The sequence below is a fragment of the Patiria miniata genome, unplaced genomic scaffold (genome assembly GCF_015706575.1).
Source record: "Patiria miniata isolate m_02_andy unplaced genomic scaffold, ASM1570657v1 HiC_scaffold_3, whole genome shotgun sequence".
In the NCBI taxonomy this organism is placed as follows: Eukaryota; Metazoa; Echinodermata; class Asteroidea; order Valvatida; family Asterinidae; genus Patiria; species Patiria miniata.
In genome coordinates, this window is record NW_024037069.1 from 7,475,478 (window position 1) to 7,498,819 (window position 23,342).

General features: G+C 39.0%; 1 protein-coding gene across 1 annotated transcript; it reads right to left on the reverse strand.

Annotated features, from left to right (window-relative positions):
- Positions 1 to 340: 340 nt before the first annotated feature.
- On the reverse strand, positions 341 to 18,063 carry LOC119738608 (plexin-B-like). The gene is made up of 27 exons (XM_038213514.1): positions 16,906 to 18,063; positions 15,880 to 16,083; positions 15,377 to 15,502; positions 14,944 to 15,059; positions 13,648 to 13,780; positions 12,869 to 13,022; positions 12,438 to 12,537; positions 12,175 to 12,292; positions 11,714 to 11,848; positions 10,905 to 11,000; positions 10,641 to 10,749; positions 9,904 to 10,094; positions 9,331 to 9,485; positions 9,068 to 9,182; positions 8,436 to 8,572; positions 7,392 to 7,559; positions 6,805 to 6,901; positions 5,850 to 6,077; positions 5,131 to 5,307; positions 4,594 to 4,798; positions 3,789 to 3,956; positions 3,418 to 3,498; positions 2,820 to 3,001; positions 2,468 to 2,577; positions 2,049 to 2,211; positions 1,077 to 1,213; positions 341 to 656 (listed from the first exon to the last, which is right to left on the reverse strand). Exons 1-27 carry the CDS (start codon positions 18,061 to 18,063, stop codon positions 341 to 343), a joined length of 5,079 nt encoding a protein of 1,692 aa, XP_038069442.1.
- Between the last annotated feature and the right edge of the window lie 5,279 nt (positions 18,064 to 23,342).

Sequence of the window (23,342 nt, forward strand, 5' to 3'; positions counted from 1 at the left end):
GTAATACCTAAGATTAATATACCACTGTCAATAAACAAAAATGTCAATCGCAGAAAAAAAAGGCATTTGGCACTGGTTTAAGACGCTTAAAAAGCCATGCTTTAGCTATTAGTTTAGCCTGCCACCTTCTATATATTGTAAACAATTTCATTCCAATACACGGAGAGAAAAAACTAGAAAGGTCAAATCCTTTTTCTAAGGAATGAAAGTGAGCAAGGAGTGTGTCCTATAGATCCATCTTGATCAATAATGATTTTAATATATTGGCCACTTGAAACAGACTTTTTTCTTCAAACCATTTTCTTTTCGGATATTTCTTATCTGGGAATTTGCACGTCACTTATCTAATGACAATTTTATTGACATAATCCAAGGGATCATGGGCGGCAGTCGCATGGCTCCCGCTGGTTTCTCCGTCACTACACGGGCCGTCAGCACCAAAGGCGGTCTCCTGCTGCATCGGGACCAGATAGCTGTCGTCTTTGACACCAGGTTCTTCGCAATGTTCGATGGGTCGCATACCAACCACACCCGCACTAGGAGTTGCTACGTAGTCGCGGTCTTCCTCCAACAGTTCTTTCAGCTCGTTGGCAACTTGGACGAAGGTGCAACGTGACTTGGGGTTGTCCTGCCAGCAACGTACCATTATGCCGTAGCTGAATCAGTCAGCAAATGTAACAAGAATCATTAGATGCTGCATGCTTGATCGTATATCAAATTGTGTTTGCATTTGTACGTGAAACCCCCGACAATACACTTTCCATTATTACTGATTACTCGAGCACATTAACCCTACATTTTTGAGAGAAATGTTCGAGAATTGAGTTTCCCTTTTTTTATTTGAAACCCCAAACAAAACACTCTTCACTGTTTCTCACAACCAACTAGAGAGTGTTATACCTACTTTCAATTGTGTAAAACCCCTGAGAGTAAAATAGATGCATTAAGATCCCTTCACCTATAGAAAGAATTGAGTAAAATATCTAAGAACCATGCATACTTTTACAGCAGTTAAAACGACATTAAATGTGTTTCATGTATCGTTAAAGGTAATGGTGACCGCTGTTTGAACATACATTTCTGGCGGGCAGTTCTTGGGAGCAGCCATGCGTTGACCACTCTTCAAGAAATCATACACATCTTGGTTGGGTATTCCTGGATACGGTTTGGAACCCTTACCGAAAATCTCCCACAGGAGCACACCGTATGACCACTGTAGAAAACCAAAGAAGATAAATATTTTTCAATGTAAGATACCATTCTAATGATGCCTATTCAATTGAGCTACCGAACAGTTGACATGAGCAAGCTGGAAAGGGTAGCCAAGATTAACGAAGATTGATCAAATCACATATTGTATTTGAGGCTTTATTGAACTGTTTAATGAGATCTTGTGTCAAATGGGAAAAAAACAACGTTCATTAGGCCAAAAAATGTCTCCAGTTTCTGGTATGCGCGCGCGTCGCCGTAGCCATGCGCGTCGGCAAAATTAAATTATTTTTGTTTCAATAAAAGATGATGTCTCAAAACCGCCAAACTCACTGGTTTGACTGGAATCCTGCTGCTGCACAATTTTAACGTGTTTTTGGATGGGGTTATGATCGAGAGTAAGCTTTATGTGGCCTCTCTGGACTCCAATATATTTGCACTAAGTTTAGTCAGGCACCATTTGCAGTCATCAGCCGACATTTGAAGCAAAACAAAAAAAACCAGGAAAAATAGAAGCCGCGTCGCCGCACCACTTTTTGGGCAAGCTCTATACCAGCAACCGGAGACTTTTTTGGCCTTAGTAAGTTAACTTAAAAATTAGTTATAGAGGTGGGAGTCTTAAGACGAAATACTCCAGACGAGGGTCAGGCGCCTTGAAAACATATCCGATGAAAATTATCAATAAATCGACTTTTTGTGACTGGACATCGAAGTTCATGTAGTTTCTCTTTGATGGATAGTCCACAGAACGCAAAGAGATGTGCGCAACTTTCTTTCCCTTCAGATCTTTATCTAAACATCACCTAACATTCCAATCAAAGATGGATTTAATTGCATACCACGTCAGTCCTGGCGTTGTACACTCGACGTTCCATGGACTCGGGAGCCATCCATTTGATAGGCAGCTTGGCCTGGACATCGCCGCTTGTGTAGTAATCCGATTCGTGCATGTCACGGGACAGTCCAAAATCAGCTATCTTCACCACAAGATCACTGTTCACCCTAAAGAGGTTGTTAAACGTTGATTTTACTTTGGGATCAAATCATTTAAGAATTGCAATGCCATTAGTTCGAAGTCTTGAGTTAATTCAATGAATGCATGTCCCCTGGTATCTCTGGTGCATTAAAATTATTTTCGATGAAACAGCTGACCGATTTCTCTCGGAAACATCCGAGGGCTAATTTTGCTTTTACTCAAACACACATATAAAGAAATTTGTAAAAGCCCCAGATGATATAGAAGAGAGGATACACTTACATGCAATTTCTGGCCGCAAGATCTCTGTGTACAAACTTGTGCTGAGCCAAGTAGCTCATACCGAGTGCAGCATGTGAGGCAAACCTCATCAGCAGAGATGTCGCCAAGGTCTAAATTAAAAGTAAAAACCTCCAATGAATAAATAAATACCACACTCAGAACAAAACACATGACATACTGTTTACGAAATGGGACTGCATTTTGTTTAATAAATCTTAATATTAATTATCAAACATAACAACATCTACCAAAATCACCATTAAGTCAGTTCCAAACTCATGCCACTCATCAACAATTCTTTTATCGAACCTTCATCTACTTATTATCGACATTGATCGCTCCTGAATAATACCTGTTTCTTCTTGACCAGATATGTCTTGAGGTCACCGTTTGCCATGAAGGGTATCACCACCAAGGGGTTTTTGTCCGCGTCAAAGGTCAACCCCAGAAGCCCCAGCACGTTGACATGGTCGAAGGTTTTCATGATCAGGCCTTCCTCCAGGAACTTCACCACATTTTTCGGGTCCGAGGTGTCTATACATGCAAAAGTAAGGAATTTATATGTGATAACTGGCACGCCCTGCTCACATTTGGCCAAGATACAACACAAAAACAGGAACTTGTATTTCAACTTATTTTCATCATCATAGAAATGCAATAACCCAGTGACACTGGAGAACATTCAATTCAGTTCAAGAACATTTTACAACCAACAATTCGCAATTCTGAATGAAAAGACTCTTTCAGCTCTTTCATTCAAGACGCACAACGATTAATGTTGTTTAGTTCCTCTTTCTCGGTATAAGGTCATCCATATACTCGAGACCAAAATTCATAGCATTTTGAAATGGGCCTTTTTCAACCGAGGAACAACATTTCAATGCTTTGTTTCGAATCTATACTGTCATAGCAAACATCTCTCTCAAATGGCTGACATACTCGTCACCAACCTTGCACTGTCTTCACAGCCACAATTTGATCTTCTCCGGACGTATCGTGTAGAACAGCTTTCAGTACACGCCCAAATGCACCTGTAAAATTTGGTCAAATGTACTATACTCATCTGTACTGATAATCTTTTGCTGGTCCCGAAGACTAGCCAGCTGGCAGACCAACCGACTTACCGACTTACTAACAGACCCAGCGACTGGCCGAGTCTAAATAATTTCCTAAAGGTCGAAACGTGAAAATGTGTTTCAATCACGCCAATAACGGTTTGCACACACAGCCCCTTTATGTAGGCCTCTCCTTCTCACGTAAAATAAAAGCTTACACTTTGAACTCATGAAATGTTCAGTGTTTCCTCGTACAAAGTCTCTACCTTGTCCGAGAGTCTCTCCCAATTCCAGTTGGCTGAAGTCGATATGAATGTCGTCGGGAACGAAGCTGACCTTGTTGTTCAGGACAATGCGCTTTTGTTTTGGCTGAGCAGATTCCGACTGTTTCTGGGATCTATACCACCTGCGTCTTTTGACGTGGGAGTCAATTTCTGAAGAAAAGTGATACAGTGTCGCATTAACGGTAAATAACGTAATATATTGGTAGGTTTACGAGCACGTTCAGGCTTACAAATCAACAGACAAAACAACCTTTGCATGCTACACATATTCACAAGTTGTCTAAAATGGTAAACACAATCTTGACAAAAGAGTTCGATATTTATTTTTGTTTTTGTAGAAAAATTTGTTTCATCCTGTCTACAACTTGACAATTTACAGTCAAATGAGGAGCACGCCATTTGAATTCTTTTGCCATGTATTTTACCATCAAAACCGGCTGCCCATTAGCAGCCATCTTGAGAGTTTTTTTAGAAGTAGAACATAATTTAATACGGAGACGTGCAGCTACGTACTGTTTAATTTTTTTCTAAACTATCATAATTATGCTTGAAAATTAGGAATTGATAAGTAACCGGTAAACACAAGTGATGAAGGATAATTGGCTTTGAAATTTGAACGGGTTTCGTGTTGTTTACCATTTCGCCGTCTTGCGGTCAAGTGATTTTAACTTACAAGAGCATACTCATATAGACTGAGATGATACTCTCTCTTCACCGCAGTTTTGTGCACCTGTTTCTAGCACTCAGGAATTAAATATTCGAGTCATCTCTTGCCACCAGCACTTACCGAGATGAATCGCCACTATCCTGCCCAATAGTCTTCGGTCGTGGGTGCGCTTCCTTTGCAATTGTTTGCAATACACGAAGGTAGCAGCGAGCAGTATCGCCATGGAGAGTGGAATGACCAAACTCGGTACAAGTATAGCGACAAGTGGCACCGTACTGGGATAGACCAAGTAGCCCAACCTAAATTGTAAGTTATTGTGGCGCACCTATGTAATAATACAAATGAAATGATAAACAATTCAACAACTGATTAGACTTAACCAATTCGTTAATGTCGACGTTATAATAATTACTTATGAAGAAACAATCAACAATGAAAAAGTAGTGTAATTACGTTTTGGGGAGAACTGGCCGAATTTTGGGCGTTTTTGAACCTTTCGGATTGAGTATAACAGATGTTCAACCGAAAAAGAAAAGGATAAACTTCCCCCTCGGGGCCGCAAAAGAAGGAAAATATCTAACAACAAAAAGAACACTTGACACCTAACCTCCCCAACCCCCACCCTCTGATTCAAACATCGATCCGCCTCTAACTTACCCATACCACAGGCAGACCTTTCCCGGTATCTTTTCCCATGAAGTCCCCGGCTGCTGGTGCCTCATCGGGCAATTCACATACCAGTGATTTCTCACTGATCAAGTTGACGTCACAGCTCTCTTCGCCGATCGTCACCTTGATTTCTACAGCTGTGATGGCGCTTTTAATCCGCTTGCCCTGTTAAAGCATCCACAAGTAATTTAAGTTAAATAGTTTTAAAGGAAATTTATTGGTATCTGCATTGGTATATTTCGGAAGAATTTAGTCTTTTCGGTTGTGACAAAATGTGCAACACTTGTTTTATTTCTAAATAAAAAGGTCATATAGCCGTATCACACGTAAGACTTTCTGTCGTTTTTCATGTATTTATTCCTATACATACCGTGTGAGGACTGAGGTAAAAAAGAAAGAACCTTAATTGTTATTTCACATCACATCTAGATTTGCTTTGCAATAACTGATCTGAGCTAATGAAGTTTTGTAACTCAGCAAGAGTTACCAAGTTAGGCCTACTGTTTTTTGGGAAGATCCACTTAATTCAGGAGGAAGAGATATCAAACTTGAATTTATCCCTAGTCACATATGAGAGGTGATGTCACTTCACAAAGCACTGTGTAAGTGTGCTTCGTGCACTCTGACCGACAGACCCCATATCTACTCATAGAAAAAAACACAACAATGAAAAGGATAAACACATAGAATAAAACACGTATACCAACCATGATTGTCAGGGTTTCTCCTTCTTTGTTCTTCGTACCACCTTCAAATTCATAATACACTGGATCATCAAAGTACTTCAAGTCGACATCGTTATCCTGAGACCATGTCAACAGTTGAGTGACCCCATCCATGATGAAGCCAAAGGTCAAGTTTGCATTGCTTATGTCGAGGTCTGTTACGTTAGGAGACGGGCACCGCATCTCTGTTGCAGATTCACCTTGACATTCCTGCAAAATAAAGACCCACAACAGTCAGTTGACAATTCTGGTCAGCATTAGCTCCGGTTGACAATGGCACCTCTCTTTGTTTCTACTTTAAAACAGAAATGGTTTTTGATGATGTAATGGCTGCCACACTTAACATAGTACCCTTTTTGCCATTTTCACATTTAAAGCGGTCGTCCGCGGTAACTCAGCAATATAGAAGTTTTAAAAAGTTTCCTTTTTAGGATCACTGGATCGTCAAAGTACTCCAGGTGGACATCGTTATCCTCACACCATGCCAACAGTTGAGTGACCCCATCCATGATGAAGCCCAATGTTTCATTGATCTCTGACAAGGTCTGTTATGTTAAGAGACAAGCATAACATCTCTGTTGCAGATTTAACTTCACATTCCTGCAAAATAAAGACGTCATCAGTTGACAATTCTGGTCAGCATTAGCTCTGGTTGACAATATGGCACCTCTCTTTGTTTCTATTTCAAAACAGAAATGTGTTTCATGATGTAATGGCTGCCACACTTTACATAGTACACTTATTGCCATTTTCACATTAAAAGTGGTTGTTCGCGGTAACTGAACAAAATTTAAAAAATAAAGGATTTAAAAAGCTTCCTAATTATATATGTTACAATAGTGGAGCAAGTAGATAGAGATCGGTGGTTAAGGGGAGGTTGAGCAAGGATAGGGCAGATATAAAATCATTTATTCAGAGATCAAAACACATTTCTCACCTCCACTTTACGATCACCGTTTCCATCAGTGACAACGATTTGACGGTTTCCACTTGTGTTTAGAAAAGTGCCAGTAACGTTCAAAATTCGACCACCCCTGACAATCAGAAACACCGATAGCAAATACTGAAAATAAGGTCTACACTGAAAGATACTGGTTGATGTATAGAATCAATTTAAATAATTTAGAAATGTATACGCACATGTTCACTTTTGATATAATAATAATGACATTTTGAAGATTAGAATAAAGCATAATATTTCACTGTTCACTCAGTTATCAGTATCTTCGGTGATAAGATGATTTGTAGTTCCCTGCTTCTTAAAACAATTAGGCATAAAATTGGCTGTAAGCTTGCTGTCTTGAAAGCGTGTCTTACAATAGAAACATAACATTTCACAAAATTAATACCTAGACAAACATTTCTTTTTACTCCATTTTTTGTTTGCATTTAAAAAGTTTTAAATCACCGAAATTCTCTTTGGACAATACAGTCTGTAATGATTTACTAATAATGTGGATGATGAAAATTGAAGTATATAGCCCATGGTATAACAGATGAAGACAAAAAATCATGTAGACTCACGAATTGATGCTTTTTAGAGGAGACACCTCAGTAATGGTGGGATTCTCAGTGTACGTGTACATATCTGATGAGGTTCTCATGGCCCCATCAAAGGAGACTTTCACAACACCTTGATATCCAACTTGGCCAACAGGGGTTGTGCATTCTAGCATGAATTCAACTGGTGGGCTGGATAATTTTGGAAAGAAATAAATATCACAGTTAAGTTTTCTGCAGAGATTTTTACCAGACGTGGTTCTACAGGAGGCTGGGGGGTGTCTTTAGGCCCCCAAATGTTGTCTAGCCCCCCCCCCCCCCCCCCTCCAAAAAAAAAATTCTATTGAAAAAAAATGCCAGTGGCCAATTCAGGAATTTGACGTCACATGCGACTTGTCTCCCCCCCCCCCCCCCCCCACACCTAAAAAAAATAAAATTGAAGGGGGCATTTGTCCACCGTTTGGTAATACAGCGTGCACGATTGTAAGACTTTATCAGCGCTCCTCATAGAAAATATGGTACGAGGCCCTCTCCCCCCCCCCCTCGGAGGCCTGATAAAAACCGGTCTAAATTTCAGCACGCCTCCAGGCAAAAATTTCAGGATCCACACATGCTAGCCCCCAACAAATATAGGCTCTAGACGCGCCGAATCGCAAGGCACAAACCGCGCAGGAAAATTGTGATTTCTACCCTAAGAATCTGTTCAAAATTGCAAAACGGGTGTTTGATTGTAAAGGTGAATTTTGAGCAATATAAAATATTTTTGACTCTAATTTGATCAAAACAAAACAGGGGCCCTTCACTTCACGATCGCCAAAGGGAAATCCTTGTAACTGAAGCTTGATAGAATGATTTTTTGAAACTAGAGGTTGTACCAATGTTGGGGAGATCCTTTTTTTCCATGAATTAATATTATTAATAATAATTATCGTAAAAAACACTGTTATTTGTTTCCAATGAATGCTTCAATAAATGTCATTCCAGAGGGGAAAAATAGACAATGCTTCGATTTTTGCCGTATGCGCAACAATTTGAATAATGATGAGTATTACGACAGAGACACAATACCTTGTTATGATGCAAGGATTGTCGCCGATGAACGCTTCAATATCGCGTCCTGTGTTGAGAGCTGTACCATTCACACTAACTGCCGTCCCACCGGCTTCTGGACCGAGGCGGGGTTGGAAACTTGTAATCACTGGGTCCTGTTAACAAAAGACATCTTATGAAAACATTTCTAGAACTTTGTTAGTCTATCACACAATTTCCACAACAATTATATTATTGTTACATCATATTATTGTTGGAATAAGTATTTGCTAGTTAATCGTGCATAGAATCCTGGAGCATTGTTGAGTTTAAATATTTTGACGTTTCAAACGTAAATCTGACCTACGTTTTAGGAAATTCACTCAAATGCCTGGGATTTTCCCAAATATCCTCAACTCAAACATAAATGTTTTGGTATGAGATTATCAACTACTGCAGCTAAAATATATCTTATCATTGCTCCAGCTGACATAATGTGGTGCTGAACTGCTAAGAAAACAACACTCGTGAAAAGACCTCATTCGTGATCATTTACATTCCGTGATTACTATTTCAGTGTAAACACATTTTCTTGGACGCTTGTTTCTTTTCCAAGCAGGTTCCTCAGTGGCTGAGTCAATGTAGACGAGTGCGTGCAGGACATGACTTACTTTGAAGTTAAAGTTGACTGTTCCTGAGCTGTGTTGCATTGAACCATCTGCACCCGTGACTGTTAAAGTAACCAACTCAGCTCCTACACTTTCTGGTCTCGTTCTGCAGCTGACACTGAAATATAAAGTGATAATGTGACATTAAGACAAGGAGGTTCAGCAAAACCTTATCCACTCTGTACACTTTTACAATTTTACAATGTTCCACGACATGGCAACAAAAGAGAAGTAATGTCCTTGCATAAAGTATGATTTGACCCTACCTTGCTCCAAGTTGGTAGTTTGAGCTTAATCCAGCCAGATCACATGATTGATCGCCAACCATCACACTCACAACATCCTCAAATCTCCGACCGATATCAGTTCCCATCACATCTATGACTGTGTTGCCTTCAATGGGCCCAGTCAAAGGAAATACCTAACACGTGATTTTGAAAACAATAATAACATAACACACAAAAGCAAGTACAAATATCATGGAATAATGTATTCCAATACAACACATTTTTAGTAAAGATGCATAACTCTTCAAAGATAATTTGTTCTACTTAGCGGCTTATATGCAGTCAACCATATCGGCCTACTTAGTGGGTATTACGCCTTTGTTTATGCAGTCATCAAAATGGTTGTTGTTTTTTCATCTTGCACAGGAACGAAATTCCCTTTTTTCATTTTGTCATAAAGGCAGGTCAAATGGATACGAGATGTGCTTCATTTGGTGACTTTAATCTTTGATACTTTGTGTGAAGTATCCTCGCCTGGAATATTCATTAAAAAAAATATTCAAGATACTTCAAAGCGAATAATATTCAACTGGAGAGTTGTAAATTACTTACCTCGCTCAGAACTGGATCAGGGCAGTTCAATCCGTTATCCAAAGTCACCCTATTTTCCCTGCAAATTTCATTCAGTTTGCAAACACCAGACTCGCTCGGCATGGCACCACACCAAACACATTCGAGCGCTGGGCGGGCTGTAACGCAACGGCTGCAGTCTGGCTTCTGGACTTCACACTTGTACAATGTAACTGTTTGATATGAGCAGAATACAAGATAATCTCATGGCTTTCAACTCAACATTATAAAGAACAAACTCCAATGCACAACTGTTGATAACAAACAATGAAAAGCATATGAAGAGTTTATTTTAAAAACGCGATATACCCATTTCAAAAAAAAAAGCAATTTCCACGGTTCTGAACTTTAAAGAATATTAAACCAACATAATTTTTGCTTTGTTGTATTCTTAAATTCGATACTGACTTTGGGCAGCCAGGAGTGGGTGTGATTCTAAAAGGTAACAAACTGACGTTTATCACGTTTTGGAAATAATCTCATATTATATATAATAATATAATTATGCAAAAAAATCCGAATACGAGCTAATCAAACTTTGCCAGATCTCTCTTCTGGACAGACTGTTTTGTACCATAAGGCACTCATCAGCGGAATTGTGAATTGAATTGTGACAGAAGACGATTTCATTGGATAATAATATAATTATGTATAAACATTAGACTGACGAAATCGTAAATCTCCTCAAATTATTATCAATCGGTCCTTATCATCCTTACCATCAAATCCATGTATGTCATCTAGGATGTGTGCAACACCGCTCATGTCAGTCCATGAAACAGACAGTCCCACTTCCATCTCTGGTTCATCATTGGATAGGTAAGTGTACTGTTGAAGGCAAGCAAACAATCACCTGTTAATACATGAAGCTCAAAACATCAACATTGTGTCTGGCCAGTATGCATAATAAGTGATAACTTTCATTCTTATAAAAAAAAACACATAGCAATCTAAGTCACAAAATAAGTTGGAATTTAACTTACAGCCTTCTCTTGGCATGTGATCCTATCTCCATTGCGATCTGCATTAACAGCCTGAGGTGATCCATCTACATCTACGCTGCACTGATAGCTAGAAATCTGCACATGGAAAATAAACAAAGGGTGTAACGACCAATATTGTTCTGCAAAGTTAGGTGAGTATGGAAAGAGTAAAACTAAGATTTACTCGGCAGTATTATCCCCATCATATCTGCGTTTCATAGACTCCAGTGAAGGTCTTATAAAGTAGACAGCGTTCTTTAGAAGCTCAATACTTGACAATGCGACGCCAACATTTTAACGCAGTTATTCAGCAAATCCAATAAGGTTAACCGATGTAATGTAGACATGCATTTGCCTGCCACCAAAAGGCAATTCAACATCAGCTTATCATCCAAACATTTACCTCTCTATCTAAGCACGTGCAATGTTTACGATGATAACAGTATATATGATTATATAGGATGAATGAAGCACTTGCAAACTGCACCGGGCCCACCTCAAGTGCATACGGTCCAAAAGGTCTTGTTATCAAACAATTAATGATAACTTCGCAATTCACTTTGCATTGAATGTCATAAAGAAGGTCAGATATCTAGACCAATAGCATTTAGCAAACTATTTCATCGGCAAGGGGAAATCGTTTTTTTTTCTTCGAGAAAGAATTAAGCAAAGCGGTAACTGGACTCAGAGAAATTTTGAAAAATTTCACTATCAGGCATTGACGGGGGAATTTTCTGATAGACGGGGCTTAACGTGGACATCACTTACATACTGACATTGTTTTTTTTTCCAGCCATTGATAAACTAACCTTGGCTTCGTCTGGCAGGTTTTTAGTCGTGATATTGATGCTCCTCATAATGTCATTAGGAAGCAGAACTTCAGCAGTCTGGTTAAGCAGCTGTGGGCAAAACTCAGGTCCTTTGACTGCAGAGGCGGTTGGATTCTGTGGATAAACGCCAACAAACAAGAAAGTATGTCATTGCCTCCCCAAAAATATGCATCTGCTTCAATCTGAAACTAATGATCAAGAGAAATCTGATAGGAATTATCTTATTTCCAAAGTTAAAATATAATTTCAGATACTTCCACGTGTGCTTAATGGGAGGAGTACATTACAATTAGTGTCGTTTTCAATAACTAATGCACAAAATACGTATTTACCGAATAGTCGACATAAAGGATTCTACAATCAAGAGATTTAAGCAAAATGAAAGGTTTTTTTTCTTTTCAAAATTTGTATCGGCTTAGCTCTTATACTTTTGTTCTCACGTTATCTCCAGTAATGATGATTTCATTAGGTCGTGTGCATGTGGAGCTTTCATGAGTGCATCTGTTCTCAAACACGCACCAATCACAGGCCCAGCGACTACCAACGCAGGATACACAGCTACGTAAACAACCCAAGAAAATTTCATTATTCATCGATTCAAAATATCACAGGCAAATGTACTGAGGGGGGGGGGGGATATGCATTAAAACAAACTATTGAATTTTAAATTCAGCTGATTAATAGGGTATATGCGAATACTCACGACGTGTGCGTTGAACACTCATAGAAGTAGAAGTCGGTGTCTATGATTTGAACTGAAGTTTCAGATGACTCGACACCCAAATCAACGTGTACTGCATCATCTTAGCAATAAATAAGAACAAAATCAACTCGTTTATGAGTTGAAACAGACAATTCGAAAATGAGCGTGTATTTTTAAATTACTACGAGTTCAAATCGATTTTTGTGGGTACCAAATGTAGACATCATTTTCATGCTAACAGTAAGTACGTCAGTGTACCATATTGTACTGCCTATATGATCACATTCCTCTGTTGATATAATGCGATTGATTTACAAGCATTATTTCATTCTAGAATGGACAAGAAGGAAACTATAAGTCGACTTTTTGAGTGCTTGTTCTGTATATTTTGCCCTAATTAACATCCTATGGGTGTCTCTTATTGCACTTGCCTCCTTGTGGAATGTCAGGTATCCCATCACTAGGAGGTGACGTACACTCCAGTACTTCACCATTCTTCGTAGCTGGAGATTCGAATGACTCGAAATGACATTCATAACTCTGGCCTGTCCCTAGATCAGGTAACTGCTGCACAGTCAGGGTGATCTAAATGTGAAAGAAAAAAAGACATATTAAATAATAGTATTTATTTTATTAATATTCAATGAACTCCAAGAGTTAGCTCCATTGGTCAGGGGGTACTAAAGACAGAGTTAAAATAACATTTGGTGAGCTCAAATGACTGAGAATGAGCGACAGGTATAGTACATGAAGCACCACATTCTGTATCATTCGGACGCACGAAAAAAATATTTTCTTAGAAATTACAAATTTCAGAACATAATAAAGATGGTGTGACATGAAATAGACCATTCACTGTACGAAGCCATTCAGAGTACATAAAATAAATTGCGCACAATTTTTACTCATCACAATTAAGAAGGCAAAGTGCATGGAACAATATGTGAAATTATATACGGATGAAAATCTATTTCAATTCTGGAGATCCCTGGGAAGCAAAACTAAAATTATTAGGCCCTATACATGTACGTCGTTTGTACGATAGGCGTCGCATTGACGTAAAATATTTCCACATACCTATCCGCCTATCTGGATACGTCCATTACAAATCTGCACTTTGAAGTAGGCCTAAGTGTTTAATTTCTAAAGCAGGTTTCATTTTTGTTCCTATAACGGATGCAATAAAGATTTAAACGCATCTGTCTCTCACCTGTTGCTCAGTGACTGTAATTGGTAGGTTATCATAGGGCGCTACATCGGTAATATTAATGCACTGAGCAGCATTGTAGGCCAACCATCGAGTAGATACATCAGGTGATGGACAGTCTGAATATCTCGTACATCTAAGGAGGAATGCAATGTTATCATGACCAGGGTAGCTTGGTAGTCGACAGTGACCAAAAGCAAAAACCAAAATTGAAAAACATGAAATGTCCTACTTTCCAGATTTCATTGAGAAACATCAGTAGGTCATCACTGAATTAGATGGATCGTACGAAATTTCACATACAAATAATTACAACTTCAGACAACCATAGCTCATCGAACTCTGTATTGGTCATGTAAAGAAAATGGAAGTTATTTCAGGGACACGATCAACAACTAAACTGACCAACTATAGGAGCTCGCCCGATAAATGACTTCCCTTCCAGAGTGCACAAAAGATTATTGTTTACCTATACAGGGTGACCCAAAAATGCAACCCTAATTCATTTGCCTTAAAAAAAACCAGATCGGTTGATTTTTAAGTTTTGTGTTTTTATGATTTTTTTATGTTTCCACTGTACCTATTTGTGCATGTCCTAATCCTTACAAACAACACGGCACATAATATGACAAGAGTACAAATGAATTTGCTGGAAATGCCTCATCCTTTTTAGTATTTCCTATTTTAAACCCTTTCAGCATCATAAATATGCCCAAATATTAAAGACATTGCACAAATGAAGGATAATTGCACAGTAGGCTTACAGTAAAATGTTTCACTGTTTGAAGTATTATGAAAAATGACTTCTTTTACATAATTGGCATTTTGTCAGCAACCCAAAGTGCTATTGTCATGATTTTTTTCTTCAGTATTTGAAAGAAAACGCTCTCAGCTTTAATCTGATACCCAAAGCATAAAAATTCAATGATCCTTTTTTTTAAGGCAAATGTTTTAGGGTTGTATTGTTTGGGGTCACCCTGTACAACATTAATATAGAATGGAAAGTTTGCGGTAACACCATGTACATGTCTTTTGGGTTGTGTGGTTCTGACTCCGGCGACGTTTCGAACAGTGTGTTCTGTTCGTCGTCAGGAGACTGCCGGACTCTTACTGGTGTAGTTGTTTTAGTAGTGGAGGCTTGGATTCAGCATTAGGGAGATTCTTCAGGTAAACATTACAATGATACACCATGAATGATACATTTTCATACATGTTGTACCCCATCTGAGTGGTGATAGACTACCGTTCTTACACCCCTCAACTCACTCAAACACTTTGGAGACATCCCGTATAACTTACCTTCGTCCCAGAGTGCACCATCCACAATATGGGTCTCCATCATTCTCTGCATCAGTCCCAATACACGTTTCGCATGTCGTGTATTGGCCACAGTTCTCCACCCGAAGCTTCACCAACTGAAGTGAAAAACATATTGTACCTTTTTAACAATCTAAATGTTGAGAAAGAAAAGTATTTGATTTCGGCAGATTTGTTTTCTTTCAAACTTGAATCTTGTTTTCATTTTACAAAGCAGAAAAGTTCATGTTCATTATGTTCATTTGACCAAAAAAAAAATCCTTTTCTTGTCAGCTTAGCTTTTGACTTTTTTCCCAGCCAAATCTGTCTTCTTTTCTGCTAATGCGAAACCCACGGGCGGCGCTAAATGGAGCAAAGAAAGTAATTATTCAGTTAATAGTAGTACTCCTCAACAGGTATGTATGCATGTGCTTACCTTTTGTTCCGTCAAGAGAAATAGTACACGTGTTGATTCATTAACCTTGACATCTGGCAGAACTGGACTGGTATCAACGCTAATGCGTTCATAAAGTCGGCTGGTAGTGTTACTTTCCATGTGAACCTAACGACAAGATGACACAAAGGACCTTAATACATCTGTTTACACCTACATTGTACATAGAGAGTTAAGAAGTTTCACATGGCTTTATGGATATTAACATATGGTCAACCCGGCATGCACTGCTTGCCTTGAGTGTATGCTTAAGCATCGTCGTTCATGCAAGCCAGTTTATTGAGAGAGACCAAAAATATGGCTTATTATTTCTCATTTTAAAAAAATCAATAACTTTCGAGAATCAATGCATCGTGCTAAAAACTAAAGTCTCAAGTGCAAGGGGCGTAAACGAAATGGTTTGAAATAAAACTGTTTCTAAACTGTCCAATTTAGGCTCTACGACACCTTTAGTCATACATTTCAATTGATTAGGGATAATTTACCTTAAGTAGATTTCCCCTCGATGTTCCGATTAAAGCGATGGTGTAGTTGACTTCAGTAGTGGTTATGATGGATGACATGAGAGTACCAGGCAGCTCTAGAATTGCCGTGGATGGAACGGGGGCTATGCCCTTGGCGTACTTGAATAGTGGCGTATTATTATCACTGGTCGTGGGTATGCAGAGATAGCGATCCAGAATGTCAATCTATAACGAAAGTAGAAACAAGAAACATGATTTAAACAGTTAAAACAATATCGTGGTTCGGCAGTGCCAGTTATCAAGACACATTAATCCAGGAAGTTCCAGGATAGTCGTTGATGAAACGAGAATGATTGCTTTAGCGTGTTTATTGATGTATCAGCCAGGGGACTGTTAAGAAAGTTGCCTTGTTCAACCGTCCTCCATGGTTCAACCTATAGTTTGCACAATGATTGCAGAAAGAAACAGTTTGAACCGTTGTGCCTACAGAGTAGCAGACATCAAGAACAGAATAGCGATGGCAAAGAAGCGCACACTGGACCTGGTCCCCATCTGGAAAGATGGAGGCGTCGATACGTTGTCAAAATGATACATTTTATACTATTTTGCAGTTTTTCCTCTTGCTGTTCTATATTCACTCGTTGTTGTGAAATAGCAGCATATTTTGCACGTATATAGTGATTAAATGATTTGCAATGACTAAGACAACTCTGGAAGATTTTATTTTAGGTTAGGCAACCTGTGCATTTGCGTTGGGTTGAGTTGAGATGGGTTGGATTTACGCCACAAAAGTACAAGTAATCCGCCTTTTGATTTTGTAGTATGCGCAACGTATATATGCATACCTTACTCTCTCCAAAAAGGCACAAATAATCCGCTCTGTGAGAGCCAAACTAATGCCTGGCAACCAATAATTCGAAATTTGTGAAGAAATCATTCAATAACTAAATGTTGGTGGATTTTAAGTTAAATGTGTCATTTAAAAGTGAATACAATTTATATTGCTGGGAAAATGAAACATCTTTCTTAATATTCGTCTGTACTCACCGCGAATCTTCTGCAAAAAGAACCCTCCAAATAGTCGATCTTGTTTGGCCCATTGTCATTATTGTTCCCATCCTGAATACATCCCCGCACTGCTTCTCTGAAGGCAGCCAAGATATCCGTCATCGTGTACACACACAATGCTGATTGATCGATGGGTACATCACTGGTACCCGGAGCTCCTTGGTTCTTGGCAAACACAGCATACAGCACCTGCTCGTCTGCATGGAGACCCAATGATGTCGCTAGATCAGGTCCTGCTGGTCCAAAGTGAGCTGCTTGCACCAAGCTGTACACACTGCCATCTGATCCACTGCACTGTAGGGTAATTTCTGTATAAGCGTCTAGGTTTGGACCGCCTTGACAGACTCTGCTTATCTTAGAAACAAATCGGTTGGAATTCATATCCTCGCTTTGGGAGGCAACAAAATAGGTAAATATACCATGGACTAATCCTAAAACGTACCTAATTCGAAACGATGCTGTTTCTGCAGTTGAACTAAAAGAGACGGAATCCCTTTCAAAAGATGCCGACAACAATGGGATTTTTCTAAGGTCTCTTCTTGAAATTGCTGGAAAGGGAAAACTGGAAAAAGTATTTTCACCAGTATAAGTAACAACCACATAAAGCATTTTTTGCCCATCTTCTCCTGGAGCTACCAGACCAACAGTAGTTGCACCCTCAAACCCAGCAACGTAAGGAACCGACTCCATCATCACGTTCCTGATATCCTGTAACTGCCGTAACTGACAAATACCATCATACACACCGCCACAGGTTATCAAACTGTTTGGCCGGGTACTGTCAACTACCAGTATCTTGTTGTAGTTATTTGTAAGCTGGCAGGGCATCACACTATCCGACCTGCTGTCATTACAGGTTGAAACATTCTGTATCTCTTCCAAACTACCGTCCAACCTGTACAACCAATTGACAGCCCCAACATACACATCGCCATGGTCACTCAAGGTCAAATGGTTGAACTTTGATGCACGTCTTTGAGTTTTATCCAAAATATCAGGATTGTCAAAGCTGGCCAACTCATAGTCTGACAGGTCTCCGTGCCACTCAGCTGATGTGATAAAAACATTTATGCAGATGACGCTCCAAGACAGAGCAATTGCCCACAGGAGGGTGGAGTGTCTCCTACAAGACTCCATAATATTTAGTTCACGGGGATGTTTGAGATGGCAATGCACCGCTTTGTACAATGCAGTGGGTCATAGAGAAAAGTCTATAGCCACAGACTGTAAAAAAAAATAGATAAATAAAAATTACCAAGGTTTACAGTACAGTAAGGGAATCCATACAATGAAAAGATTTACAGATAAATGATGGTTCTCCTTATTTCTAAATGACTTTTTTTTACAAACGTTCTGACTGTTGGTTTTGCACAAAGTCAATTTCTGGTTATGAAACGAATGTCCAGATCTGATCTTTCGGACCCTTGTTCAGAGCCTAGAAATGTCAAGAAAAAAAAATTCTCGTTCGTTTACCTGAAAAACATAGGAAAGGGTGAAAATTAAATACTTTTATGATTGAAGAGACAAAACAAAATCCAAAAATAGGACTGGATGTCGATTTCATTGTTTGTATCGTTCTTAAAAAAAAACACCACACAACTATTTCCACCTTCGTGGAAAGGAAAATGGAAAATGTTTTGTTGTGATATCCAAAAGCAGTTGGCTGTTGCTCGTCTTTAAGAAATATTAGTTCGGAATTCACAATGATATCTGGTTAACATCGATGAACTGGATAGTTAATGTCATACTCGGTTCTTCGATTATTCAGCACCCGGATCTACTACTTCGTGGGCCTTACCAAAAACTATCGAGCTGCAACAATATTAATGGTGGAGAACCGTTAACAAGGGTAGCAACACCTTTAAAACTTGGATTTTGTTCAAACGGGGCTTTTGTTTCTTTTTAAGAAAAATTGGCCTGTGAAAACACAAACCAAGGAATACCTTTATCAAATATAAAATGTTATACATGTGCATACAAAGTTTAATGTCACGTGACTTTCATGAACATTTTTACAATGCTGGCAAAATTGAGGAGAATTATTCTGAAGAAACTGGAAATTCCAGTCTAAAAAAAATATCTCGAAGGCTTGAGATGTTGAATGTCTTTAAAGCTGGATATTAAACCGAAATGTTGTCGTCCTTTTTGTCAATTAATCGTGACCTCTTTTCGTTGATGTTCTATACAGATTAAATCTTAAATGTAACCCTTAGGGCCTATCGATATATTTTGACTGAAAGCAGGTTCGTACAGTCCATCTGTTTACCGCTGGCCCTCTTAAGTGCAAAACGGTGTAGAATTCCACATTTAGTCTACGCCCGTAATTCCCCATTCATTCTTCCTCGTTAATAATTTATATTCTACTAGACTGTGGAATAACCAACGACTGACGACTGTTTGAAGCTGTGGGGAAAAGTTATTAATTCAATATATCAAACGTACCTGATAGTGTAGGTTGAATCACTAGCACTCAGAAAATAGTTTGTGACACTTCAAAATATTGGATTGTACGAAAGCAGTCACATCTTTAACAGAGCTTGATGTGACAATTGCGTTATCCGCAACAAGTAACCGTGCTAATGGGCTAGACGCAGAGCAGTTAGTTGCAGATATAGTTAAGGCTGTCTCAGGAGTGCGACGTGATTCTCCTCACGATCCCTCTGCTTAGTCTAAAGAGCAAAAGTTGAGTGACTGATGCTGCGGTCGGTACTCCAATGAAAGTTCTTCATGTTTGTTAAATGATCACTCTACCACTCAGCCCATAGCCACAGCAACATGACCGCAGTGCAGTACTGTATACACATATTGATAGAAAAACATGTTAAATAGAAATGTTTCTTCATGGGCCAACGATCATCATTTGTTAAGTTGCCGAAGCTGAGTTTGTACAAATTTTGGGGTTTCGTTTCCGGGTGTTGAAACTCAAGGTCTTTTTAACAGTTCCCTGAACGGTTGGTGAACTCGCTCAGTTGACGGTACACTCAGTGTAAGTTGTTACTGTGATGAACAAAATATTTTTTTTTAATTACTGACTGGTTTCTATAGTTCTTGAGACCGACAAGAAATCTAGTTGTGACGAAAACAAATCCAATTCACAGTGAATTTTCCCTTTTATTGTTGACTATTATTTTAAAGAACTTTCTGTTTTACTTTGATAAATTTAAATGTCTGGTAGACTTGTACTGTTTTCCATTTATATCCGAATACAATTCCTTTATAAAGAGAGTGTAGTCCTAATCTTTCTCACCGTTAAATTTCCGTAAAACAACTTATGAATCCATAGAAATTCAGTATTTCGTCATGACACGCCGTAATCTCTCTGTCTAGTTTTCAGTTATGCTCCGGTTCTGTTGTTTTTATAATGCCAGCATTACGAGATAGCAAAAACGTTTTCTGGCAATAAACCCAGCATGTCTGGATAAATCACGAAGCTAAGGATCGAGTTGTCTACCCGACTGACAAGAGGTGTGTAGAAATAACTGGAGACAACCAACAGAGGAGTGTCCGTGATGAACGGCTGAGCCTACACTCGCAAAACCCAAAATGTTCAACTCCACATGCAGTAGAAAGAGAAGTCTATCGGAGTGTACACATTTACAAAACATGACTTATTATGTACAGGTGAAGTCACTGTTGTTTAGCTCGAAGCAAATATAATTGCTAAGGTATGTCATCATTATGGGAGCGACTCCAGCTACGAATTACCACAAGTTGTTTCCGTGAGTCAACTCACGCTATTAACATTACGCATATTCAACTGCAGGGCAAATAAATATCGCTTCCGGGAGCAAACTGGCGATATTAACAATACGTGTATTCAACTGCTGGAGTGCTGGACAAATACTAATCTACATTGGTTTCGATGAAGTAAACACTGACTGTATTATAGAAGCACTACAAAGACGGTGTCAAGTTTAACAAAGGTTTGGTTGAACTACTTCCTTGAGAGGTACTTTGACACGATGGGAACCGACTTTAGTTTCCTGGTGCATACGTTAGGGTTTATCCCATCCACAGGTGATACTGGTCAAATTGGCAAGGATAGATTGTTTCGTTTCACCTGTCATTTTCATGGATTTTACTCACTTTTGTGTCCTGATAAATTTCCGTCTCACACTTATTAAAACGTGTAGTTAGTCTAGTTAGGTCTGACTGCGAAATACTCCAGCTTGTACTTAGCAGACAGTGCGACACGGTGTATGGCGTTATTATTGTGCGCATGACTAGCAGAGAGCGCAGGCTGGAAAGGCATCCTCTTTTTTCAGATATAACTTAGGATTTTGGTCAAGTCTTTTTAAAATATTGTGTTCTAGAACTGATAAGGAATCGGGATACGTCACTTAATCAAAAGCACACAAAAACGAGTATCCACAAACTCGCCATTTTGTGTAACTATAGCGAAGTTAAAGAGGTTGTGGAATGCTCGAAGACATTTCCGTCATTTTTGGGGTATATGTAGCCTAAGGTGTGATGAAATAAAAACGACTATTGTTCCTGTCATGAAATGAGTACAAATGGTACTTTTGAGAGCTATTTTTCAGGTCCTGTGTCGACCGAACGTGCAATTTGTGTAAAAGTCGTCGTTGCGGGCAGCAAACAAAACACAGTAAATTGTGACGTAATAAACAGGACTCGTTTATGCTACTCTGCATCGGGAGTCCTGTTTATTACGTCACGATTTACTGTGTTTTGTTTGCTGCCCGCAACGACGACTTTTACACAAATTGCACGTTCGGGTCGAAACAGGCATGACAGGACTTGAAAAACAGCTCTCAAAAGTACCTTTTGTACTCATTTTATCACAGAAACAATAGTCGTTTTTATTTCATCACACTTTAGGCTACATATACCCGAAAATGACGGAAATGTCTTCGAGCATTCCACAACCTCCTTAACAAACGGCGAATGTATTTGTCTTAATTTTTAGCAGATCATCATGAAAACAATCATAAATATGTTAGAATATTTAACAATACTAAATTGTTTGTAAGATCGGTTCTGGACAGATTCGTCAGTTCGTCAAACTCTGACGATTTATCTGAAATATTGTTCGATAATGAATCGAATCGAATTTGAACGAACATTGTATATGCAACAGGAGAGAGGACGAGAAACATTGGATCCTCATCAAATCAATTTTTTAAACTGATGAACAATTCTAGACGTCAACGTGCATACAAACGAATATATTTGTCATCCTCCGTTTTCAAATTTATCCCACAGGGAATCTGAGGCGTCTTTTCTGAGTGCCCCGCCCACTTTGTTAACAACTCCAATCCACCGCTGCTAGGAGGAACGCTTTCAATGCCATGCAGTCTCAACACTGATGAGAAGGAAGGCGAGCATGAGGTACATCTTGCAAACCTTAAAGTACCTTAGCTACAGTTCCCCTGCATCGTTAGAAGTATCATACAAGCGACACTTCTAATGTAATACTTGAAATACATTGGGAAGTATTCGTGTATAATCCTGAGCCAACCGGCGGTGTTTACAGGTCAATATCCGCTGGACGGTTTTATCTGGTTGTTGCATTGTTTAGATTCGTTTTCACCCGCATTTGCTGTCTTTGGTATCAATGTTGTGACTACAACCTATTTTATTTGAGTCTCTCGGATTTTCCCCAAATCTCATTATACAAAAGTCAATAATAGTGTAGTTTGCTATTACTCGATGCATTTTCAGGTGTTTACGGTGGGATGAACTAAATCGTACAAACCAATTAACACTGCATGAAAATCAGACTGGCGCTGGCCTTTTCCAAAGATGTGAGTTGTATTCTTTGCTTTACTCACAGTTCCGTAATACTGAGTCAAAACACTGCAGTGTAATTCACTGCAGTGTATTTCATTTCTCTTTACCCGGTGTGTAAGTGTGACGTCATTTCAACTTGACCATGCTTCTGCACATAGTGTAGCATTGGAACCAATGGAACCGGAAGTAAGTGCATCTGGAGTGCTTAGCCAATGGGCGCTAGTGATCAGTGGGGCGCGCGCGTGTATATGACGCAGTCACTTACGAACCGGATAGTATCACTCCTGCCAAAATATGGTGAGGACATGCTTTCACATAACTTTCATTTTTTCTAATACAGTACAAAAAAATCATGTAAGGCCTACAAATACAACTCCGATTCGAATGCCTTGAATATGCAAAATTACGCAGTGTGATATTATATTCAGATATAAGTAGTCAACTTAGCGTACAGAATTATATCGAATATATTGCATATAAAAGTTGCAATGAAGTCATGTTGTGTTTCTGCATTATCGAGGCACCAGGTGAGCGGCTATTCTTACCTTACATTAAGAAGTACTTTTACAAAGGTGTGTTTATTTCTCGCAACAGCTTTGATAGATGACTCTCCTTTCACACATAAAAAACACGACGCGAATTATGTAAATACAGCAATTTTACAT

Bases quoted from the DNA above. Each gene is read 5' to 3' on its own strand.
- LOC119738608 (XM_038213514.1), bottom strand. From the start codon at position 18,063: ATGGAGTCTTGTAGGAGACACTCCACCCTCCTGTGGGCAATTGCTCTG. The intron at 15,060-15,376 runs GTAAGCACATGC...TTTTCACTTCAG, and splicing joins TTCTCTTGACGGAACAAAAG to TTGGTGAAGCTTCGGGTGGA. The intron at 7,560-8,435 runs GTATTGTGTCTC...AAAATTATCCAG, and splicing joins AATCCTTGCATCATAACAAG to CCCACCAGTTGAATTCATGC.